This window comes from Orcinus orca, chromosome 16, assembly GCF_937001465.1.
Source record: "Orcinus orca chromosome 16, mOrcOrc1.1, whole genome shotgun sequence".
Classification (NCBI taxonomy): Eukaryota; Metazoa; Chordata; class Mammalia; order Artiodactyla; family Delphinidae; genus Orcinus; species Orcinus orca.
Window position 1 is genome coordinate 62,411,289 of NC_064574.1, and position 22,362 is coordinate 62,433,650.

The 22,362-nt window shown below is 48.7% G+C and overlaps 1 protein-coding gene across 5 annotated transcripts in view; it reads left to right on the forward strand.

The window, feature by feature from the left end:
* ABCC1 (ATP binding cassette subfamily C member 1) overlaps nt 1–22,362 on the forward strand; it is a 133,700-nt gene that overhangs the window by 36,007 nt on the left and 75,331 nt on the right. For 4 of the 5 annotated variants that reach the window (XR_007472257.1, XM_049699592.1, XM_049699594.1 and 1 more), the window contains exons 2-7: nt 1,911–2,087; nt 4,870–4,995; nt 7,756–7,893; nt 9,064–9,189; nt 20,004–20,065; nt 22,074–22,205. Coding sequence is in view for 4 of the 5 variants with exons in the window: in XM_049699592.1 (XP_049555549.1) it covers nt 1,911–2,087; nt 4,870–4,995; nt 7,756–7,893; nt 9,064–9,189; nt 20,004–20,065; nt 22,074–22,205 (761 nt within the window). In the remaining variant the exon portion in view is untranslated. Of the gene's footprint in view, nt 1–1,910; nt 2,088–4,869; nt 4,996–7,755; nt 7,894–8,606; nt 8,815–9,063; nt 9,190–20,003; nt 20,066–22,073; nt 22,206–22,362 lie in introns of those variants that run through there. The other variant, XM_049699593.1, reaches the window with a different exon arrangement.

Consider the following 22,362-nt stretch of genomic DNA (forward strand, 5'->3'; position numbering starts at 1 on the left):
ATTCTTATTTCCAAGGCTGTCTTCCAGTGCCCAAGTCCAGAGGCATGACCTTTGTCCTTTTAAGGGTTTCTTTGTGTCTAGAAGTTTCCTGGCTAAATCCCTTGGTGTATGTTGACCTTTTAAAGTTTACTTTTCAATGATTCCTTGTTCTTTGTTCTGGAAAAATAACCATTTATATCACAGAATAATTAAACCTCTGAAGAACCAGTTTGGGTACTTAATACCTAGGTCTTTCTCTCTCCCTCTTTTTCAAGTCAAATCCTTTTTTTCAACCATCTTAACCATTTTTAAGTGTACACTTCAGTAGCGTTAAGTATACTCACAGTGTTATGCACAACTCTTTTGAAAAACTCGGAACATATATTTTGATTGATCATCAAATGTATCTTTAAGTGAAATGGTCTGCTTGTTCCCATCATTTTCTCTTCTGTAATGTTCTTTGATGTGGCTTTAAAACTTGCATGGAGTTGTAAGAATCCAGGTTCCTTGGAGTTCCTTGGTGGTCTCACTTATCTGATTGTGGGAAGGCTGTTGGAACCGGAGCTGTCTGGAGGTGTCTGGAGAGCACATCATCCAGTGGTGGGGAGAGAGTGCTGGGGGAAGGGGGCTGCATGGGGACTGGCCAGCTGGACCGCATGGACCTTATCCAAAGGCTGGCTACTTCTAGCTCCTCCCAATGGTTGTAAGGTGGGAATATGGGCCCAGTGCTGCCAGATTTTCTGATTTTTTAAAAGAGACACTGGAAATCCAAGTTTTACATGAAATTTCCTGATTTTTAAATGTTGGCAGCTAACATAAGATTTTTTTTAAAAAAAGCATGCTTAAAACACCAACAACAGTAACCGCAAACAATCTGCGAGCCATCTCAGCCTGGGAGCCACCTGTTTCAGACCTCTAATTTCATCCCACCCAATTATGGTAGAGATAGGAAATTGAGACCCCAAGATAGGGTAATAACTTTTCCCAAAGTTGTATAATGGTTCAGTGGTCAGATCAGGACTTGAATTAAATTTTCCATTACGGAAGTCTGAAGTTTATTCTTGGGCAGATACAGATATACCTGGTCTATTTATGCATGTATCTATCTACTTATCTATTTGGCGTGTCTCTAATGAAGTACAGGTGGCTTGTTAAAAAATTAAAAGTAGTTAAAACAAATTTGTTTCTGAGGCTGGATAGCTTAGTGGTTAAATGCAGGAACTCCAGAGCTGAATTCCCTGAGTTTGAGTTTGGCTCCAGATCTTACCAACTGTGAGATACTGGGCAAATCACTGAACCTCTCTGTGCCTTAGTTTTCCCTCCTGAAAAAGGAATGATAAAGTAATTATAGAATTAAAGGAGGTAATACATATAAAGGACTTAGAATAGGGCCTAGAACATAGAACTGCAATTTGGATGTTATCCATGCTGCTACTGCTGCTGCTGAAGGTGGTGATGACGATGGCCATGATGGCCATGCTGATGGTGCTGATGAAAGTGATCACGATAGTGGTGATGCTGATGACATTGATGGCAGTGATACAGGGATCATGGTGATGATAATGAAGAAGAATAATAGAAAGCTCTTAATTCCCAAGACTGTAAAGTAGGAATGATTTCTATGACTAAACGACGTGTCAGTTTACAGAATACCCTTTAGGATTCCTTTAAATGGCAGTCTCCACCTTTTGTACAATAATGGAACTTACCACAGGTCCCAGAACTTGTCCGTTAGGTGAGATGAGATATACGTTTGTTCGTTGTTCCTTGTTAGGAGGCTTTCTGGCTACTAATCTTTCCAGTTTGCCTGTTCTGCCTGGTGGGGCCTCGTTGTTCTTAAACCCCATGACAGCTAGTTTTGAACTCTTCATGGGCCCCTTGTCCAAGCTCTTGGGGACGTCCTGTTGACCTGTGCCTGTTTGTGTCCTCAGGAGTGGAATGTCACGTGGAACACCAGCAGCCCCGACTTCACCAAGTGCTTTCAGAACACCGTCCTCGTGTGGGTGCCTTGCTCTTACCTTTGGGCCTGCTTCCCCTTCTACTTCCTCTATCTCTCCCGCCATGACCGGGGCTACATTCAGATGACACATCTCAACAAAGCCAAAACTGTAAGTCACGTGGGAGTTTATCATGATGTGTGTGTTGTGGGTGTGTGTGTGCTGGGGTGGGGAATGGTGGTTGTGAAAACTGACATGTTCCTTCTGCTTAATTGGCCCTGAGTTCCTTTTACTGAGAGACAGAATAATAATGTGGTGGGTAAAGGCTGGGGCTCTGAGTTCAGACGTGGGTTCAGATATCGGCTCTGCCACTTACTAGCTGTGTGGCTTTGAGCAAATTTCTTTTTTCCTTCCAGTTTTATTGAGATAAAATAGACATGCAGCACTGTGTACGTTTAAGTGTACAGCATAATAATTTGACTTACATCGTGAAATGATTATCACAGTAAGTTTTGTGAACATCCACCATCTCTTATAGGAACAAAATCAAAGAAATAGAAAGTTTTTTCTTTGAGCAAATATCTTAACTTCCCTGAGCCTCAGTTCCCCCATGATTATAGTGGGGGTGATAGGATCTATCTCACGAGATTATCCAGAGGTCTTCCTCCCTGACCAAGGATGTCTTTTTATTTTTTTTTTAAGATTTATTATTTATTTATTTTATTTACTTTTGGCTGTGTCAGGTCTTAGTTGCGGCATGCAGGATCTTCGTTGAGGCATGCGGGCTCTTTGTTGTGGTGCGCGGGCTCCAGGGTGCACGGGCTCCGTAGTTGTGGCGTGCGGGTTCCAGGGTGCGTGGGCTCTGTAGTTTGCGGCACATGGGCTCTAGTTGTGGCGTATGGGCTTAATTGCCCTGTGGCATGTGGGATCTTAGTTCCCTGACCAGGGATCGAACCCGCATCCTCTGCATTGTAAGGCGGATTCTTTATCACTGGACCACCAGGGAAGTCCCAAGGATGTCTTTTTAATTTTAAAAAAGTTTTAATTTTGAAATAGTTTCAAACTATAGAAAAGTTGCAAGGATGATACTAAGCACTCCCCAGCCCTGTATACTCGTTACTCATAGTCACCGATTTTTAACATTTTGCCACATTTAACATTTTAACCTCATCCTTCTCTTTTGCTCTCTCCATATACACGTATTATTTATGTTTTTCTGAATCATTTGGGAAAAGCTAGCATCCACCACACCCCTTTACCTGTGATTCTTCAGTGTATCTTTTCTCAAAACAGGGATATTCTCTTATATAACAACAGTACAGTAAATTCAGGAAATTTAACATGGACACAATACTTAAAAAAAAAACCTACTGTGTATATTCCAGTTTTGTCACTTGTCCCAATACTGTCCTTTCTAGCACCCCCCTCCCCCTCCCCTCACTTCAAGGTCATGTGTTGCATCTAGTCACACTCTTTATTTTTCTGTAATTTTGGAAGCACTTTTCACCTTTCTTTGTGTTTTATGACATTGGCATATTTGGAGCGCGTGGGCCAGTTAGTTTAGAGTCAGTTCCTCAACTTGGGCGTTGGGACAATGTTCCCTCATGATTAGATTCAGGTAATGCCTGTCTGGCTGGAAAACTACAAAAGGGATGTGGGGTCCTTCTCTGGTTACATCTAAGGCCGCATGGTGTCCGTCTGCCCCTCGGTGATCGGCTTAATTTTGTTCCTCTGGTCAGCGTGTCTGGTTTCTCTGCTGTGCAGGTGCTGGTTTTCCCCTCATAAGGATGAGCTTTCTGGGGGAGACACGTGAAGGGCATGTATATACCTGCTTCTCATTCCACTTTCTCCTCTTGACTTAGCATGTGTCTCAGTCCTTTTTTAAGCCACATTTCCCAAAATTTATTTCCATAAGCCCTTGGCAAACAGGAAAACTTGAGTGATTTTACTGAAGCTGTCCCCTTGCCTGTAATACCGCCGTCCAAACCTGTCTCGTTCAGACCACAATCCGAGCCTATCTCAACATGCTGTCTGCTCCCCTATCCTCAGCTGGACCTGATGTCTTCCTCTTAGACTTCTGGAAGCGCTTTGTACTTCTCTTGGGGAACAACATCTCCCTTTAAAATGTAAATCAGATTTTATCCGTGCCTTGCTCAAAAAAACTCTAGTGGCTTCTCATTATAGGGAATAAAACCTGGACGTCCTCACAGTGGCCCCGCTTGGTCTGGCTCCAGGCTCCTCTTCAGCCATCTCCTGCCACACCCACGGCTCATGCCACAGCAGCCGCAACCTTACTGAACACATTCCTACCTCAGGACCTTTGCACTTGCCCTCTGCCTGAATTGTTCTTTCCCTCCAATAGTCACTGTTGGCTCTTTACCCAGATGTCACCTGATGGGAGAGGCCTTCTCTGACCACCCTATCTAATCTGTTTTATTTCTCCTTATATTACTTCTTGCTGGCATTATAGTATGTATTTTTCAGTTTGTTTCTTGCCTGTGTCCTTCCACTGGAATCGCAGCTCCATGAAGGCAGTGACTTCTGTCTGTTTTATTCTGTTATCCCCTTGGCACCTTGGCAGGTATGTGGCCCACAGTAGGACCCCAGTAGATTTTGGTTGGATGAATGGTCATCGTGAGAGGCGCCCTGTGCAGGCTGCTGGGGTTACAGATGTAGATGAGCCAGACTTGCGTTTTCAGGTGCTGGGGAGAATAGTGACCACACAGAGTTGTGCCTGTGGTGCAGGAGAGATACAGACCAGTGTGGGACGGCCCAGGTGCTGGCTCACCCTACCTAGGGCTTGTCTGTGTTCCAGAGGATACATGCTGTATCTGAAGACCACAGCTGATGGTTTAGGGGGTGGCTGGTGCCCCCAAGGCTGAGATTTTTGCACAGGTGCTGGGGGAGGTTCTGTCGCTGTCCGTTGTAAGATGTGTATGTACTTCTCTTCCAGGCCTTGGGATTTTTGCTATGGACCGTCTGCTGGGCAGACCTCTTCTACTCTTTCTGGGAAAGAAGTTTGGGCAAGCTCCTGGCCCCAGTGTTTCTGGTCAGCCCAACCCTCTTGGGCATCACCATGGTAAGTAGGGGCTGGCACTGTGGAGACCAGAAGTAGTGGCTGGCATTTAGAAATGAAATGATTTCACAGTAGAAATCCAGAAATACAGCTGTGTTAGGTGGATTTGATGTGGTCTTGGCAGGGCGGGGGGTAGGGAGGAAGGGATGATGGGGCTGAGGCCTAAAGGATGAGCAGGATGTTAAAAAGTTGAAGGGGCTGGGGGTAGAGGATGATCCAGTTGGAGAAAATAGCATGTGCAAAAGTCCTGGGGTCGGAGAGAGAGAGTGAGAGTTGGCCTGTGTGGCTGGGGCAGAGACAGTAAGGAGGGGAGAGCAGGGGAGCAGGAATGGCAGGAAGGGCAGAGGACTGACCCCGAAGGACTTCGAGCTTCAGGCTTAGTGGGTTTTGTCTTGTTTTTCATTCCTGAAGGTGGGTTCTAAACCTTTTTTGTGCCATGGACCCCTTTCTTCTTTGCCAATCTGGTCTCCTCAGATAATCACAGAACACATAGGCTTACAAAGGAAACCAATCATACACACATATGTATACATATGAAGATTTTGTGATGTACATTTATATTTTTACTTGAGGTTTAATTTACATAGGGTAAAATTCACTTTTTTCCTTGAACAATTCATGAGTTTTGATAAACAAATATTGTCAGGTGAGTACCATGTCCACAATCAAGATACGGAACGGCTCCATCACCCCCAAAAGTTCCCTGGTGCCGCCCCAGCCCTTCTCTCCACCTCTTTACCCCGCCCCCCGCCTGGCTACTGCTGCTGTGTTTTCTGCCCCTGTCGCTTTGCCTTTTCCAGAATGTCATGTGAATGGAACCATGAAGGCTGGAGCAGTTTGAGTCTGACGTCTCAGGCCCTGCGGTTCCAAAGATCTTTTTTTTTTTTAAAGTCACTCAGCGTGTTTGATTGTATGGATCCCGCACGCACTGTTTATCCGTTCTTCGGGTGCAGTACATTTGGGCTGGGAAACCAGTTATCTTTAATCACAGTTATGAAAAGATTAAAACGCAAAATAAAAATATATGTGCTTCTTTATGAATACATTTCAAATCAAGACCTACCAGCAGCTGTGACTGATGCCTCCTTAATTTCCAAATAGCAATTGACCATACGTGATAGTCAGAGACATCTTCAGGTACCTTTTTTTTTTTTTGGCTGCTGCCGTGCAGCATGTAGAATCTTAGTTCCCCAACTGGGGATCGAACCCATGCCCCCTGCAGTGGAAGCACGGAGTCTTAACCACTGGACCGCCAGGGAAGTGCCTTCAGCTGTCTATTTTCAGATAGGATGACAGAGCCCCAGGCACTGCTGATGCCATTGTGGTGTGTTGCTTTCACGTGTCATTGGTGGTGCTAATAAGGGAAAGTGAAACTGTAATTGTTTCCCATCTAAGTTCATGGACCCCTGGGTTCTATCCAGAGCCTGTCCTTGGACCCCAGGTTAAAACCCCCCAGTCCTAAAGGCAAAGGTTCTGAGCAAGGGCATGCCAGGCTGTGCATATTTAAGAGCTGACCGTGGCCTCCAAGTGGAGAATGGATTGTGGTGCAGGAGTGGAAGCTGGGAGGCCAGTAGGGGGTCCTCTGGCATTAGGGGATGGAGGCTGAGACCAGGGTGAGCAGCAGGTAAGCTGAGGGCGGGCCTTGGTGGCAGAGCCAGTGTGAGTTGCTGATGGATAGATGCAGGGAGTGAGGGAGATGGGGCGCTGAGGAGGACAGATGAGGACAGACAGACATGTCTCTGGCTCAAGCAGCTGGGGGATGAGGGGAGGTGCCCTGGGTGCCCATAGCTCCACGGGAGTCAGGTTCGTGACTGTGACTGGCGTTGGGGTCTGCCTCCAGAGGGCCGCCTGTCTGGGGAATGGCCGTGGCATTTCCTTCTTTCAAGGAAACACAGTTTCATTGTTTATTTTCTCTTCCTGATCTCTAAGTCACGTGTAAAATGGAAGTCATAGCTCCGGGTATCAGGAATGAAATAAAATCCCAATCCTCCCACCACGGTTGTTCTAATGAAGTTTCCTGAAGACAGGCGTGTGACAGTAGCAGGTTAAGTAAGTTTCCTGATCTGCAAACTGGGGTTGAAGACAGTTGAAAACAGGCTGCACCGAGTCGGTGCGTGTGAATGCCTCCTGTGTGGCGGAGATAAGAGAAGCTCAATAAAGGGGAGCAGTTAACCACTGATGCCCAAGGCACAAGAACCAGTCAGTATCAGGGCTGGATTTCCTGATCTAAATCGAGGGTCGGCCTGCCACCTGTTTTTGTAAATAAAGTTTTATTGGCACACAGCCGTGTCCACTCTTTCATGTATCGTGTAAGGCTGCTTTCACACTGCAGTGCAGACTTGAGTAGTTGTGAAAGAAACTCCATGGCCCACAAAGCCTAAAATATTTACTCTCCGGTTGTTTAAGAAAAAGTGTGCTGATCTCTGTCGTAAACTGAGCTTTCCCCTGACTTTTCCATCCTGTCCTGGGTCTGTACCTGGTCTGTTAGATTCCCACGGCTCTTGAGTTGGATACTGTTGTCATCCCCATTTTGCAGACAAGGCAGCAGAGGCTCAGAGAGGTTCGGTGACTTGTCCAGGGTCACCCAGCAAGGCGAGAGCAGAGCTGGGACTGGAGCCAGGTCCTTCCCAGGCTGTTCCCAGTGCTTCCCACGCCCGACAGCAGCCCTCCTCCAGGCCTTGCATCTGCCAGACTCTGGACTGTGGGAGCCTTGGGAGCCTGGCCTTCTCCTGACGACTCCTGTTGTATGCTTTTCTCTTCCAGCTGCTTGCTACCTTTTTAATTCAGATCGAGAGAAGGAGGGGAGTTCAGTCCTCAGGAATCATGCTCACTTTCTGGCTTATAGCCCTACTGTGTGCCCTGGCCATCCTGAGATCCAAAATCATGACTGCCTTAAAAGAGGTAAGTGGTGGCCTCATTTTGCGTCTTCCGTCAGCATCTCCTGGAAGATGCTTGTTCCTTCTGGCTTTTGTGGAGATCATGCGTTTCCATGGGAACCAGGGGATGGCTACTGCACGGGCCCAGCTTCTTTCCTGAGGATTTCCCTCGCCTGTGCAACCTTTGTTCTAGAACCTTCTTTCCTCAGGGCCCCATGTGTCTGTGTAGCTCTCGGGCAGGAGCTACAGGCAGATGCACGCCACCCTCTGAACCTCTGTCAGCGGTAACAGCCAGGCAGGTTGGCGCTCAGTGTCTATTGTCTGGAACAGAGCAGAGCAAGGAGCAATGTTTGCAGGGTGGTGGCTTGGGGACCCTAGACTCGTCCCCACTTTGCCTTGGTGCTGCTCTGGCTGGGAAGTGGCTCTCGTTGGCTGCCATCCGCTGCTCCTAGGGATTCAGAAGAGCGTGCTCTTTCAGACTGTCACGTGGTTCCCTGTCACCTTCGGGCTAATCAGGAACTGGCATCAGGCAAAGGAAGGAAGAGTAACTGAATGTTTGTTGAGCACCTGCAGTGTACATTGCAGGCAGCTGACATTTATTGAGTTGGTGTTTACAAAGTGCCAGGCCGGGGACTGAGTCGTTTCCGTGAATAATCTTACTGACTTCTCACAATTACCCTGACAGGGTCTCTCAGCTTCAGCACTCATTGACATTTGGGGCCCAAGACATCTTTGTTTTGTGGGACTGTCCTGTGCTTGTCGGATGTGCGGGGCAGTGCCAGTAGCCTCCCACTCCTGAACAGAAGTGTCTCTAGACACTACCAGATGTTCCCCGGGAGGCAAAGTCACGCCCACTTGAGAACCACTGGTCTGTCTGTAGATGGGGAAACTGACGCACAGAGAGGTTAAGTCCCATGGCCAGAATGAGCAGAGTCAGGCCTTGAAGGTAGGTCTGTGCTACTCCCAAGCCTGGGGCTCCTCCGCTGTGTCGGCTGCCTGGACCAGGCAGTGTGGACCAGGCTGTGACGTAACTGCTTGTCTTCTGTTATCTTGCAGGGGGTAGGGTCAGGGTGGGAAAGCTTGCCGTCAGGCCTGCAGGCTGAGAGAGTGGGCCTCCTGCTGTCTGCTCCCCCAGCCTCCGCAGGTTGCTTCCAGAAAGTGATGTTTTCTTCCTCCTTCCCTCCCTCTCATTCAGGATGCCCAAGTCGACGTCTTTCGCGATGTCACTTTCTACATTTACTTCTCCCTCGTGCTGATCCAGCTTGTGTTGTCCTGCTTCTCAGACCGCTCACCCCTGTTCTCCGAAACCATCCACGATCCCGTAAGTGTGATCACAGATGAGCACAGACACGTGTGTGCATGTGCGTATGCAAGAGAGAATGCACAGTGCCAGCTAACGTTGATTTGAGCCAGTATCGTCCATCTAGGAGCTCCTTCTGTCTTCCCTGAACACCTGGCAATACGTAACATTATCCTCTCCACTTTACCGTTGGAAAAACTGAGCCGTAGACGTGGCTCTGGGGATTTAAGGAGGGAATCTGATTCACAGTTGTTAACTGCTGTGTTTTCCAGCCCGTTGTCTCATTTGGTTGGCATAGTGGTTTTAGACAGTGCGAGTGAACTTTTAAAAATCAGGAAATTTCATATAAGTTCAAACTGTCCAGATTTTCTGGAAAAATGAGAAGTTCTGGCAGCAGTAGGGCTGTTATCCCACATGGCAGCGGTTGGCCAGATTTGAGGAGCATTGCCCTGGTTTCCTTCCACAGTCCTCACCACTCCCTGCTTCATTAGACAGTCTTGCTTCCGTCACCTGTGTACGTGCCTGGCCCATGGGGGGTTTGAGTTTGAGACCCTGGGTCTCTTCCGTCCGCTTGAGGGAAATCCTGCTTGTGTAGAAGGATCTGAGTGGACCGGGTGGGGATGGCCGCCCTTCTGCTGGTAGCAGGAAAGTGAACACGGTTATTTATCACCCTTGCCTGTCTTCTTTCTCCCTCTCTGCCTCCGTCCATCCTCTTTGCCTTCCTCATTCCTCCCCTTTCTTCCCTCCCTCCTTCTGTCTAGTGCTGAGTGCCAGGCCTCAATCTGGACACAGGGCTGTAGCAGTGAATAAAGCAGAGTTATTGCCACTTGAGGTTTATGTTTTCATGGGCAGGGGCACAAACAGTAACCCAGGAGCCAAGTATATATCCTATCAGTCAGGTGGTGGTAAAGGCTGGGAAGAATAGTGGGGAAAGGAGGTAGAGATGATGGTTTGGGGTCGTGTGTGGTTTTGATAAAAGCCATCAGGGAAGCCTGCCTCCCCCCCGCCTCCAGGAAACCTCATTGGAGCAGAGACCTGAAGGAGTGAGGGAGCCAGGCAAGCAGATACCCAGGGAAAGAGGTTCCAGGCAGAGGGGTGGCAAGTGCAAAGGCCCTGGGGCAGAGCTGCCGTGAATGTCGCCGGAACAGCAGGAAAGGCTAGTGTGGCTGGAGAAGCGAGAGGCAGGAGGGGGCTGAGGGATGGCCTCTGAGAGCCGGGACAGTCACCTATGGGCCGGGGGGGCTGTTTGGATTTTATTTTGAGAGGGATGGGAAGCCTTTGGAGCGTTCATTTGATGCTTTGTTCATGGTTAGTCAGCTGCTAACGGATGAAATTGCAGTGGGAGCAGTTTTCAGCTGTGGTTCTGCTGGGTTTGGCCTGAACCTCAGCAAAAGGCTGAGGCTGCTTTTGTGGGTGATGAAAGGATCTGTGGGGCATCAGCCTGGAGGAGGTGACGGATGCTCCCAGTGTAAGTTTCAGAAACCCGTGCCCTAGAGTGTGTTCAGAGAGGCCCCATTTTCTCATCTCCCTGCTCTGGGAGGAGCTGGGTTGGAGAAGTTAGACAAGTGTGTATGTGTGTCTGTGAATGTGTGTATATATGTGTGTTTGTGCACATAGGGGTGTGTGTGTGTGTGGTGTGTGTACGTGCATGCACATATGTTTACATGTCTTGCATGTAGATGTGTATGAGTGTGTGCATGTGTGTTTTTGTGTGTTCATGTGAGTGTGTTTTGCATGTGTATAAAGTTCACAAGGGCAGCAGCCATGCGTGAGCACCCAGGGGATCCAGCCCCCGGCTGGCACAGAGGAGGAGCTAAGATGTCTCCGGCCCTCACGTCTGCTGTTCATAGGTGTTTGTGTGCACGGGTGTGGGTGTGTGACAGTGGAGTGTCCCCATCAGAAACATTAGGTGTCAGGCTGTTCTGTGGAGAAGGGGATCACACTGAACAAGTCATACCCCCCCGAGTGACTGCAGACCCTGGGGTGCTCTGGGGGTAAACCGAGCCCAGGGGAGGCGGACAGGCCCACGTGGGGATCTCCTGACTCTTCAGGCTCCCTGTGGGGCCTGAGAAGCAGCCTCTCCCACTGGACGGTCCCTGATGCTTTATGGGGAATTTCTGATTTCTGGTCCCCTCTGGGATCTGGATAGAATTCCTGTCTCTTCTCTCCTGGGTGTGTGTGCCTCGGGGTGTCTCAAAGAGCTGCCTTCCTCCTCCCATTGTGCTTTCTGCAGTTCTGGGGTGTGGGGCCTTCTCTGCCCGGGTACCCCGACTCTTCTCCCAGCTGTTCCTTTTCTCTTGTGGGACTCAAGGCTCAAAGAGGTTGTCTTGACTTACAGCCTGAATCTGATGGTGGAGGCAACATGGTAATGGAAGGAGAGCCTCATTTTGGAGTCAGGCAGACCCTGGGCTTTAATTTCACCTGCGTCCCATTTATTCTTCCAATAGATATTTATTAAGCACCGTTTTTTTACTGCGCTTCGTTCTGGGGACACAGCAGTATGTGAAAAAGTGTGGTCCATGCCCTGCTACGCTTATCTGTTACTCCGTAACAAACCACCCTGAATTTAGTGGCATAAAACAGCAACAGTACTTTGTTATGTTTCACAGGCCCGGGCGTTGGCTGGGCTCAGCTGGGTGGTTTTCACTTAGGGTCCTTGCTCACGTGTCGGGTGGTTAGCGCGTTGGCCTCTGGCTGGAGCCTCAGCCAGGGTTGACAGCCCCACCTGGTCTCCCCGAGCTGCCTGGGCTTCCTCACAGCGTGACGGCTGGTCTCTAAGAGTGAGCACGCATGAGGTGGAAGCTGTGTCACCTTTTAGGACCTAGTCCCAGAGTCACATAGAGTCACTCCTGCCACCCTCTTCTGATTGAGGGAACCACGAAGGTCTTCTGGGTGCAAGGGGTGGGCGCACACAGGCCCCCACCTCTAGATGGGGGAGCGGCCAGGTCTCATTGTAAGAAGAGCATGTGAGATGGCAGGTGATTCCTGGCCAACTTTGGAAAGTACCATCTACTGCATGCCCCCAGGAAGCTATCGTCCCTTTAAGCAGGTCAGCAGACTGTGTGACTACAGTCGAGATGAAGGCTGGGAATCAGGTTATGTGACTTCTGGATCTGACTTTGGGCAAGTCGCTCCTCCTTTCAAGACCTCAGTGTCCTGTTCTTTTTTTTTTTTTTTTTAACATCTTTATTGGGGTATAATTGCTTTACAATGGTGTGTTAGTTTCTGCTTTATAACAAAGTGAATCAGTCATACATAAACATATGTTCCCATATGTCTTCCCTGTTGCGTCTCCCTCCCTCCCACCCTCCCCATCCCACCCCTCCAGGCTGTCACAAAGCACTGAGCCAATATCCCTGTGCCATGCGGCTGCTTCCCACTAGCTATCTACCTTACTGCGTTTGTTAGTGTGTATATGCCCATGTCAGTGTCCTGTTCTTGAAAATGGGTTGAGGCTCGATTTGATGCTGGCCGCACCCGCCTCCCTGCCCCGGAGCTGAGGCCTGTGACCTGGGGAGGAGGACGCTGCTAGGTGTCACCTCTGCTGTCTCCCCGTCACCCTCAGGGCTCACATCACAGTGGAGCCGGAAGATGGGGTGAGTCCAGTCCCTGTCGCTGTCCCACCCTCAGAGCAGCAGTCCCATGTCACCTGTCCTCAGAGCAGTCAGCCAAGCCCAGGGTCAGGCGGGGCCAGCCTGGGGGCCGGCAGTGCTGACCTTCTCCCTCCGCTGAGTCACCGAGCTGTCGTCCTCCCCAGCTGGCCCCGTGCCTGATGTGTGACTCAGAGCTGTGTCCTGGCCCTGCTTCCTGGCAGGGCTGCTCCCCTCTGTGCATCAGGTGGGGCCTGGCTGAGTGGGCCTCGCAGGCTTTCTGAGGCTGTCACCTGTCCCCAGCCTCTAGTGCTTTGATCTTGCTGGCCCTGAGGCTACCGCTTAGGATGCAGGGACGGGGTTGCCGTTGGCAGTTGGGGGCATCAGGGGCAAATGTGGCAGATAGTAGACCCTCAGTTCTCAAAGTGGGGTCCTCAGACCGGCAGCATCAGCATCCCTCAGGTGCTCATTAGAAATGCAGAGTTTCAGGCCTGCCAAGTCCTGTTGAGTCAGGGTCTCATTTTCACAAGATCCCTGGGTGGTTCATGGTTGGAAAGCACTGGTTTAGCAAATTCTTAAAAATTGCTCAGCTCATTTGGTGTAAGAGGTATTTTTAATCCTGTTCGTATTTTACTGTGAACATTTCAAATCTACAGAAAAGTTGAAAGACACAGCGAGTACTCCCCATCTACCCACCAACTGTATTTTACAAGTTAACATTTTGCTAAATTTGCTTTATCACAGATCTATCTAGTCAGCCAGCCGGCTAAGATTTTTGGTATTTAAAAGTGACCTTGAAATACATTAGTATCCTTCATTCACACACTCCACTGTGCAAATCATTAGCCAGAGCTCAATATCTCTTTATGGTTCGTTTTTTTTTTTTAAGTAAATTTACATAGTGACATTCCTGAATCTTAAGTTACCATTTGATGAGTTCTGACAAATGAGTAACTCAAACCCCTATTGATATACAGAACATTCCCAGGACCCCAGAAAGTCCCGGACCTCCTGCCCCTTCATGGTCAGTCTCTACCCTTTGCAGCCCAGAGGCAACTGCTGGGCCTAGACCTTTAATGAGAGCATCGAAAACTCCATTTTTAATTCCTTTCTCCGTTATGCTTTCGGCCATTTAGTGATTCGGCGTTGTGCCGGGGGCTCCGCTGGGCTCGGAGCACCTAGAAACGAACCGACATTGACCGCCCCTTAGGAAAGATGGAGGAGGCGGCGGGCAAATAAGCTGCTGCTGCGGGATGGACAGTGGGGTTCCAAGACAGGGGAGTGCTGGGGGCTGCGGGTGCCCGAGGAGCAGTCCTGCACTCAGCCTGGGGGGCCAGAGCCACCATCCGAATGAGGGGATGCCTCCATCCCCTCCCGTAATGTTGAAGGCTTGGAGGGTGGATGGGAAGGTGCTCCTGGTGGTGGAAGCAGCATGTCCAGAGGTCCAGCGGTACGATGGAACTTGTGGGTGTTTGGGTACTGTGTGGACTTCTGCTTGGTTGGGTCTCTTGCTGAAAGGAGGATGCATGAGGCTGGTGACACTTTAGGAAAGCCATTGCCAGAGTCCAGGCAGGTTGAGAGGAAGGCTGGCCTGAACAGTGACCCTGTGTGTAGCAGAGCATCAAAAACCAGGAAGAGAAATCGGACAAGTTCATGGGCAAAGCACACATCGTGTGTGCTGCAGTAGAAGAAGTTGTGGTCCTGCACCCGGAGGAGCTTTACACAGCTGAGAAGCGGCAGGGCCAACAAAGGACACTAGTGTAACATGCTGTACCAACGGATTTCTTATTGTCCGACGTTTAGGTGGTTCCAGCCAATAATAACGATAGCAGCCTTGTGTTAATAAATAAAATTAACTTATTTAATCCTCACGGCAACCCAACTTTGAGGCGGAACTGTGAGTCTCCCCCCATTTTATAGATGAGGACACCGAGGTTCAGGGTGGTGTAGTGTCGCCTGAGTTGACAGGGCTGGACTGGGAGCCCTTCCACCAGGTGAGCCCTTCACATCAGAGCCTGCATCAGCATCACCTGGAGGGCTTGTTAAAACACAGATCATTGCTGGGTCCCACCCCCAGAGCTTCTGAGTCAGTCAGTTTGGGTGGGGCCTAAGCCTTTCTGTTTTTAACAAACTGCCAGGCACCGTGGATGCTGGTGATGGGGCCAGGTTTCAGAACCCCTGGTCTGAGCTACAGTGCTGCTTACGCGTCCCTTACTGCTGGAGTAACTGGCAGAAAACTGAACTAAAAGTAGAATCAAAACCAGAAAAGGTGGGTGAGGACCCAGAGAGTTTCTGACAGAAAGGCCAGAATGCTGAGGGCCCAGACAAAGGTCCTCAGAGTGCCTTGTGGTCACGGGTGACCAGTTCTCAGAGAACCAGTGCCTGGGGGGCTGTGTACCAAATTAGTTTAAACCTCATAGTTTCAGGCCAAATTACCTGCACCAGGTAGAGATGCCAAAGAATGCAGCTCTCTGCATGAACCTCCCTGCTCCTCTTCCTCCGCCTTCAGCCAGGGCCTGTCTGAATTATTCTTGTTTCTTTTTTTTTTTTTTTTTTTCCCCGGTACACGGGCCTCTCACTGTTGTGGCCTCTCCCGTTGCAGAGCACAGGCTCCGGACGCGCAGGCTCAGCGGCCATGGCTCATGGGCCCAGCCGCTCCGCGGCATGTGGGATCTTCCTGGACCGGGGCACGAACCCGTGTCCCCTGCATCAGCAGGCGGACTCTCAACCACTGCGCCACCAGGGAAGCCCTGAATTATTCTTGTTTCTAACCAAATGGGGGATCAGTTAACAATCCTCCTTCCTCCTGGGACAGGAGTTACTCCATTTCAGTCTCAGAGGCCGGGAAGCCCCCAGCCAGCAGCCCTGTCTTTTCCAGTTCTGCTTGGTTTTGGTTGAATGGAACGCTGCCTGGATCCTTGTCCAGCGGCCTCTTTTTTTTTTTTTTTCCTTCTTTCTTATTTTATTAATTTATTTTTGGCTGCATTGAGTCTTCATTGCTGTGCATGGGCTCTCTCTAGTTGCGGCGAGCTGAGGCTACTCTTCGTAGCGGGCTTCTGATTGCAGTGGCTTCGCCTGTTGTGGAGCACGGGCTCTAAGGCGCGCGGGCTTCAGTAGTTGCGGCACGTGGGCTCAGTAGTTGTGGCTCGAGGGCTCTAGAGCACAGGCTCAGCAGTTGTGACGTGTGGGCTTAGTTGCTCCACAGCATGTGGGATCTTCTTAGACCCGGGCTCGAACCCGTGTCCCCTGCATTGGCAGGTGGATTCTTAACCCCTGTGCCACCAGGGAAGTCCCTTTCCTTCTTTCTTTAATTATCAGTTCTTGACTACTTCGGAACTCTAATTGTCTGTTATCACATGAGGCCTTTCATGTCAGATAGGGACTTCCAGAAACCAGCTCCCAAACTGATGTAATTTTTTATCTGTGCTGGTGACAGGAGCCGGTGTCTGCCCAATGTGACTTCTGATTATCTGAACATCTGGATCTGGGTCCAGAGGAGGGAGGAGCGGTGGGGAGCCGAGCTTAAGGAGGCTCCTGGATTGTGCACAGTAGAAGCTGAAGTGTTCACGTTGCTGATCCAGCCTTACTGCATCTGGAGGGTGCATTTTCTCGCAGGGGCTGGGATTTTTACTAGCCAGAGTGAGGATTAGTCTCTCCCCGCTGGGCCGTCATTTCTTATGGTCTTAGGGGTAGGACTCCATTTGGGTACAACTGGGTACAAAGGGAATGAATTCACCTTCAGTTATGTAGCTGACAGGTTGCTTTGTTCTTTTCCTTCGGTTTTATTGAGAAATAATCGACATACATCACTGATTAAGCTTAAGGTATAACAGCATTGATGGTTTCATTTACATATATTGTGAAACGATTACCACAGTTGGTTTAGTTAATAACATCTGTTTTCTCGAATAAAAGGAAAAGAAAAAAGCAGTTTTTTTTTTTTTTTTTTTTTGGTTGTGCTGCGTGGCTTTTGAGATCTCAGTTCCCCGACCAGGGATTGAACCCTGGCCCTCAGCAGTGAAAGTGTGGAGTCCTAACCACTGGACCTCCAGGGAATGCCCAAAAGAGCAGTTTTTAACTTTATAAATGTTGAGATGAAGATTGAATAACTCCACCTCTCCTTCCTCATCCTCTCCCCCCAATTTTATCATACTTTAAATTACATCAGTAATTAGTGTTTGCATCATTATAACAATTGTAAATATTGTTCACTGCAGACCTGTTTGAATTCTGTGTTTACATGTCCCTTTTTTTTTTTTTAATCGAAGTATAATTGGCCTACAATGCTGTAGGCATAGTGATCCGCCATTTCTATACATTTACAAAGTGATCATGATAAGTCTAGGTTGCTTTGTTCTTGACCCACAGCTGGGCTTGCCTGATTTTGAAACAATGCCAGGATTTGTGAGGCCCCTGTGTGTATAAGCCTGACACCCTGACAGTTTGCACCGGGCCTCTGTGCAGGTTAGAAAAAGGCATCTGGCCCTCTCTGGGTGGATGAGTTTGAGAAAGGCCCTGCGTCCTTTCAGCCAATGCAGTCCTGCCGCCCCCAGGCCCAGGACCAGCTGCACTTCAGCCCCCACTCGCCCCCTTGGCTGGGCTTCTTTGTGCAGGGCTGACTCTGTGTTGATGCCAAGACTGAAAGAAGGCTGGATTTGGAGGCAGAAGGCCCGCGTTTGAGTTCTAGTTCCTCCCCTTAAGAATCGCCATCTTTGGTGTCGTGAGGTCTGATGTAAGCAGGGGGCAGCCAACTTTTTCTGTAAAGAGGCAGATAGTGGATATTTTAGTCTTCGTAGAGCACATGGTCTCGGTCGCAAGTACTCAGCTCTGCCACTGTAGCTCAAAAGCAGATGTGGACAGTACGGAAATGAATGGGCATCGCCGTGTCCAAATAAAACTATTTTGCAAGTGGCCGGACTGTGGGCCTGACTTTGCCAGCCCTGATGTGAAGCGTCTGGTACAGTTCTTGGTGTGTCACGGTCTGCAGGAAATGGCGGACTTGTTACTGTGTTTACCGTTAGTATTCATGTTAATACTGCTGATGTCATTGCTTGAGCTTTTACTCTGCACCAGGAACTGTCGCCTAAGTACTTCACAGGTTTTATCTCATTTAATCTCATCATCACCAAGTAACTTGGCCCAGGCCCCTCAGTTAGTAAGTGGCAGGGCTGGGATTCAAACCTCCCTCTAACCACCTTGCTTCATGTTGCTTCACCCATGGACGCCCCCCAGCCTGGCTCCCACCCCCACCGGGACCCTGTTTTGTTGTTGTTGTCACAGCTCTCACCGTGTATAGTTGTATATTTATTTGCATCTTGGTTTGCTTACTGTCCCTCTCTTCTGAGGCGAGAGGCAGTACGGGGCCGGGACCTCACTGTCTCTCCTGCGTAGCTCAGTCTTGGATGTATTTAGCCACCTCCTGGCATATAAGCAGATCCTCCCTCATTATTTGCTTAAGAAATAAATGAGTCATTGCCAGCTGTATCCCGCCCCCATCCCCTTCTCTGCCAGCACCTTAGGGAACTGGGCTGTAGTTGAAGTGTATTTGCGATTCCGTGACAACCCACCCACTTCCGGAAGAAAAGCCAGCCTACAAAGCAAATACCACCACCTGCTCCAGGAATAATGCTGCGGCCTTAGGTTGGAAAAATGAGGTCCCATGGACCTCATTCCACTTGTCCCTCCTTGCAGTCCCATGAGGTAGGCTGAGCAGTGGGACTGACCGCTTCCAATTCCCAGATGCGAAAACTGAGACTTTGGGGTGAAAGGACTTGCCCAAAGTCATTCAGCTAGAAAATGGCATAGCTGGGATTTGAACCCAGGGCCATCTGGCTTTAGGTTTGTTTAGAATGTAGGTCTGTGTGCCAGCTGCATCTGATTAAAGACATACTGATGCCAGGGCCCCAGCCCCAGAGAGAGTGATCTAGTTGGTCTGGGCTGGGACTCTCAGCACCTGTGTTTACAAAGCTCCCCAGATGATTCCCGGGCTGGTAGGACCGGAACCTCCCCATGCCTCATGGCCCCCAGAGTGAAACCTGGTGGTTCTCAGCCCAGGCTTCTTGTTTGACTCACTGGGGAAGATTTTCATGATGGAAACTTTCAAATGTGTACAAATGTGGACAGCATGGTATAATGAACGCCATGGACTATTTACCCTGCATCGCATGTAAACATTTCAATATGTATCTCTGAAAGATAAGGAATTAAAAATTTTTAATAACATTTTATTTTGAAATAACTTGACTCGCAAAAAGTTACAAAAATGGTAGAGTTCCTTCCCCAGCTTGACCATCTTCCTCAGGGGCGCCTTTCGTGACCTCTGTCAACTAGATCAGCCCAGTGAGATACCAGTGATCTCACTGGTAATATTGACTTGCCTTCAGGGTATGATCCTTGTCACAGTTGCGGTTTTGTACTTGTTCACGTGATCGTTTGATTAATGTCTCTCTCCGGACCCTGACTGTTTGGGGCTCACATTCTATCTCCGCTGCTTCTAGCTGTTGGCACCCCGGGCAAGTCTTTTCATTTCTCTGCCCCTCCGTTTCTTTAACTACAAAATGAGGATGATGCTTTTACCTACTTCATAGTGTGGTTATGAAGATTAAATGAGTTAATTTGTGTAAAACATTTAAAACAGAGCTAGCTAGCAGAGAGTGTTAGCAGGTGGTGTTATTGCCCTGGTTTAGGGTTATGTCTGTTTGTCCAGATTTGTGTACAGGTGGCAGGCACATAGTAGGTGCTCAGAAAATATTTGTTGAATGAGTGAATGAATGAATGAAAGAAATAGGAATACTAGTAGTACCACACTTACGGTTCTGTGAGGATATGAGATCATGCTAGTACATCGTTGAGTGCCTGGCACATTGTAGATGCTCAATAAATATTTGTTGAATGGACAAATGAATGAACTAAAGCAGGGACAACAGTAGGGCCGTGTTTGTTGGGTTGCTGTGGGGATATAAGATAAGGCAGGTATGGGACGCATTGTACCGTTTTTACACATAGCAGACACTCAGGAAACAGTTACCGGGTAAAACTGGAGGAGCTGCCAGGTGTTTCTTTCCAGGCCACTGGTGCTCAGGAGGGAAGCCCTTTCAGGGTGAAAATCAGTGGCGTGAGAGTGGCCGCTGGTCCACTGGGAGGAAGAGCAGTCAGCTGGCTGCTCCCTGCCTAGAGCTGGCGTAGATGAGAAGTTTAACCATTCATTTCCCCTTTGCTCCCCACCCTGTGCTTTCTTTCCACTAGAATCCTTGCCCAGAATCCAGCGCCTCCTTCCTTTCCAGGATCACCTTCTGGTGGATCACAGGGTAAGTCCTGGTCCCCAAACCTCGGGCGGCTGCTGGGCCATGAGTGTGCCACTAGGGCCCCTGCTCTTCCTCCCTTGCCCTTTCCGATGGGGCTGTGTCCTGAGTGTGCCTCCCCTGGGCCGGGGTCTCAGAGACACTCACCCTGACCCCACGTTCATGTGATAAATGCATAAACCTAAACAGCTTGCACCTCTGTGGACGGCTTGGCCTGGGCAAGAAGCTGCACGCTCTTGGCTCAGCTTTGAATTTGGCTGTTTTTTTGCATTAGGTGTAATTATTGTTGTTGGCATTGTTTCCCCCCATGAGAAAAATAATGCCCGTGCACCGTAGGAAAAGTGGCTAAGAGTGTGGACCAATAGCAACAGAGCACCAGAGGCAGCCGCCGTCCACAGCTCAATACACCCCCTTCTCGCCCTCCTTTTATTTGCACATTTTTTTCTTTACATTGTCAGCATCCTACTGGGGATTATTAAAATCCTTCCCCCAACCCCCAAGCATTTTTCCTTGTCTTTATAAACTTTTTACAAACATTGTGGGTTTTTTTTTTCCATTTAATATTTGTCTTACTTAACTATTTTTCAGTTGCTGTTAAAGAACAGCGCTAGGACAGTGTAATTTGAATATGGACTGTAGGTCACGCCAGCCAGGCTCGTATTTCTGATTTTGGTCATTGTACTCTGGTTATATCAGAGCACGTCCTTTCTCTTAGGGGGATGCACACTAATATTTAGGGGTAAAGATGTGTAGAGTCTGCAACCTACTATGAAATGGTTCAGAAAAAAGAAATACTTCATTTTTTTTTTTTTTTTTTTTGCGGTACGCGGGCCTCTCACTGCTGTGGCCTCTCCCGCTGCTGAGCACAGGCTCCGGACACGCAGGCTTAGCGGCCATGGCTCACGGGCCCAGCCGCTCTGTGGCATGTGGGATCTTCCTGGACAGGGGCACAAACCCATGTCCCCTGCATCGGCAGGCGGACTCTCAACCACTGCGCCACCAGGGAAGCCCTGAAATACTTCATTTTATTATGCTTCGCAGACACTGTGTCTTTTACAAATTGAAGGTTGGTGGCAACCCTGCATCAAGCGAGTCTGTTGGCGCCATTTTGGGAACAGCATTCACTCACTTTGTGTCTCTGTGTCACATTTTGGTAATTCTCACAATCCTTCAAACTTTTTCATTATTATTATATTTATTATGGTGATCTGTGATCCATGACCTTTGATGTTATTACTAGGATTCGCTGAGGGTGCAGATGATGCTTAGCATTTTTTAGCAATAAAGTATTTTTAAGTTAAGCTCTGTTGTTTTTTTTAGACATAATGCTATTGCACATTTAATAGATTATAGGATAGTGTAAACATAACTTTAATATGGGAAACCAAAAAATTCCTGTGACCTGCTTTATTGCAATATTCACTTTATCACGGTGGTCTGGGACCGAACCCACAGCATCTCTGAGCTCTGCCTGTATGTGTTTGCATATGTATGTATCTAGAGACAGAGGCAGATACAGCACACTTAAAATGTTAACAGTCGTGAACTAGGTGAAGGGTAGACAGGAATTCTTTGTAAGATTCCTGTGATTTTTCTCTGAGTTTGAAATGTTTCAAAATAACAAGTTAAAATATTAGGTTTGCTTTTTATCATGAAAGTATTCAAACCGGAAAGACTAGTTTAATAAACCTCAATAAACTCATCACCTGATTTAACGATGGTTAATGCTTTGTCATATTCGCCTTAAAAAAATTTTTTTTAAGTAAATTAGAGCCATCCTGCTATTCCTCCTAAATATTCTGTATGTATCTCTAAAAATGAGGCTATTTTTCCTGGGTGACCTAACAGTAAAATTAGCAATAATGATTTAATGTGCCCACATGTCCATTATTCCTTATTGAGATATTCCTGAGTTGCGGCCGCCTTCGGTCGCATGGCCGTGGTGGCAGGGAGGGTCGTCGTCGTCCTCTTCCTTCTGACTCTCATCGCCTCGCGCCTTGTGTTTCGGCCACAGGATGATGGTCCAGGGCTACCGCCAACCCCTGGAGAGCACTGACCTCTGGTCCCTGAATAAGGAGGACACGTCAGAACAAGTTGTGCCCGTTTTGGTAAAGAACTGGAAGAAGGAATGTGCAAAGTCCAGAAAGTAAGTGCCAAGCATCCTGCCCCGGGGAAGCTGGGCACTCACTGGGGCGACCCCATAGCTCCATCCTTCCACCTCTTGCTAGCTTCATGGCCCTGGGAGGGCTGCTTCCCTCCTCCGAGCCATGGTTTGCTCATCTGCAGAATGGGGTAGAGTCTGA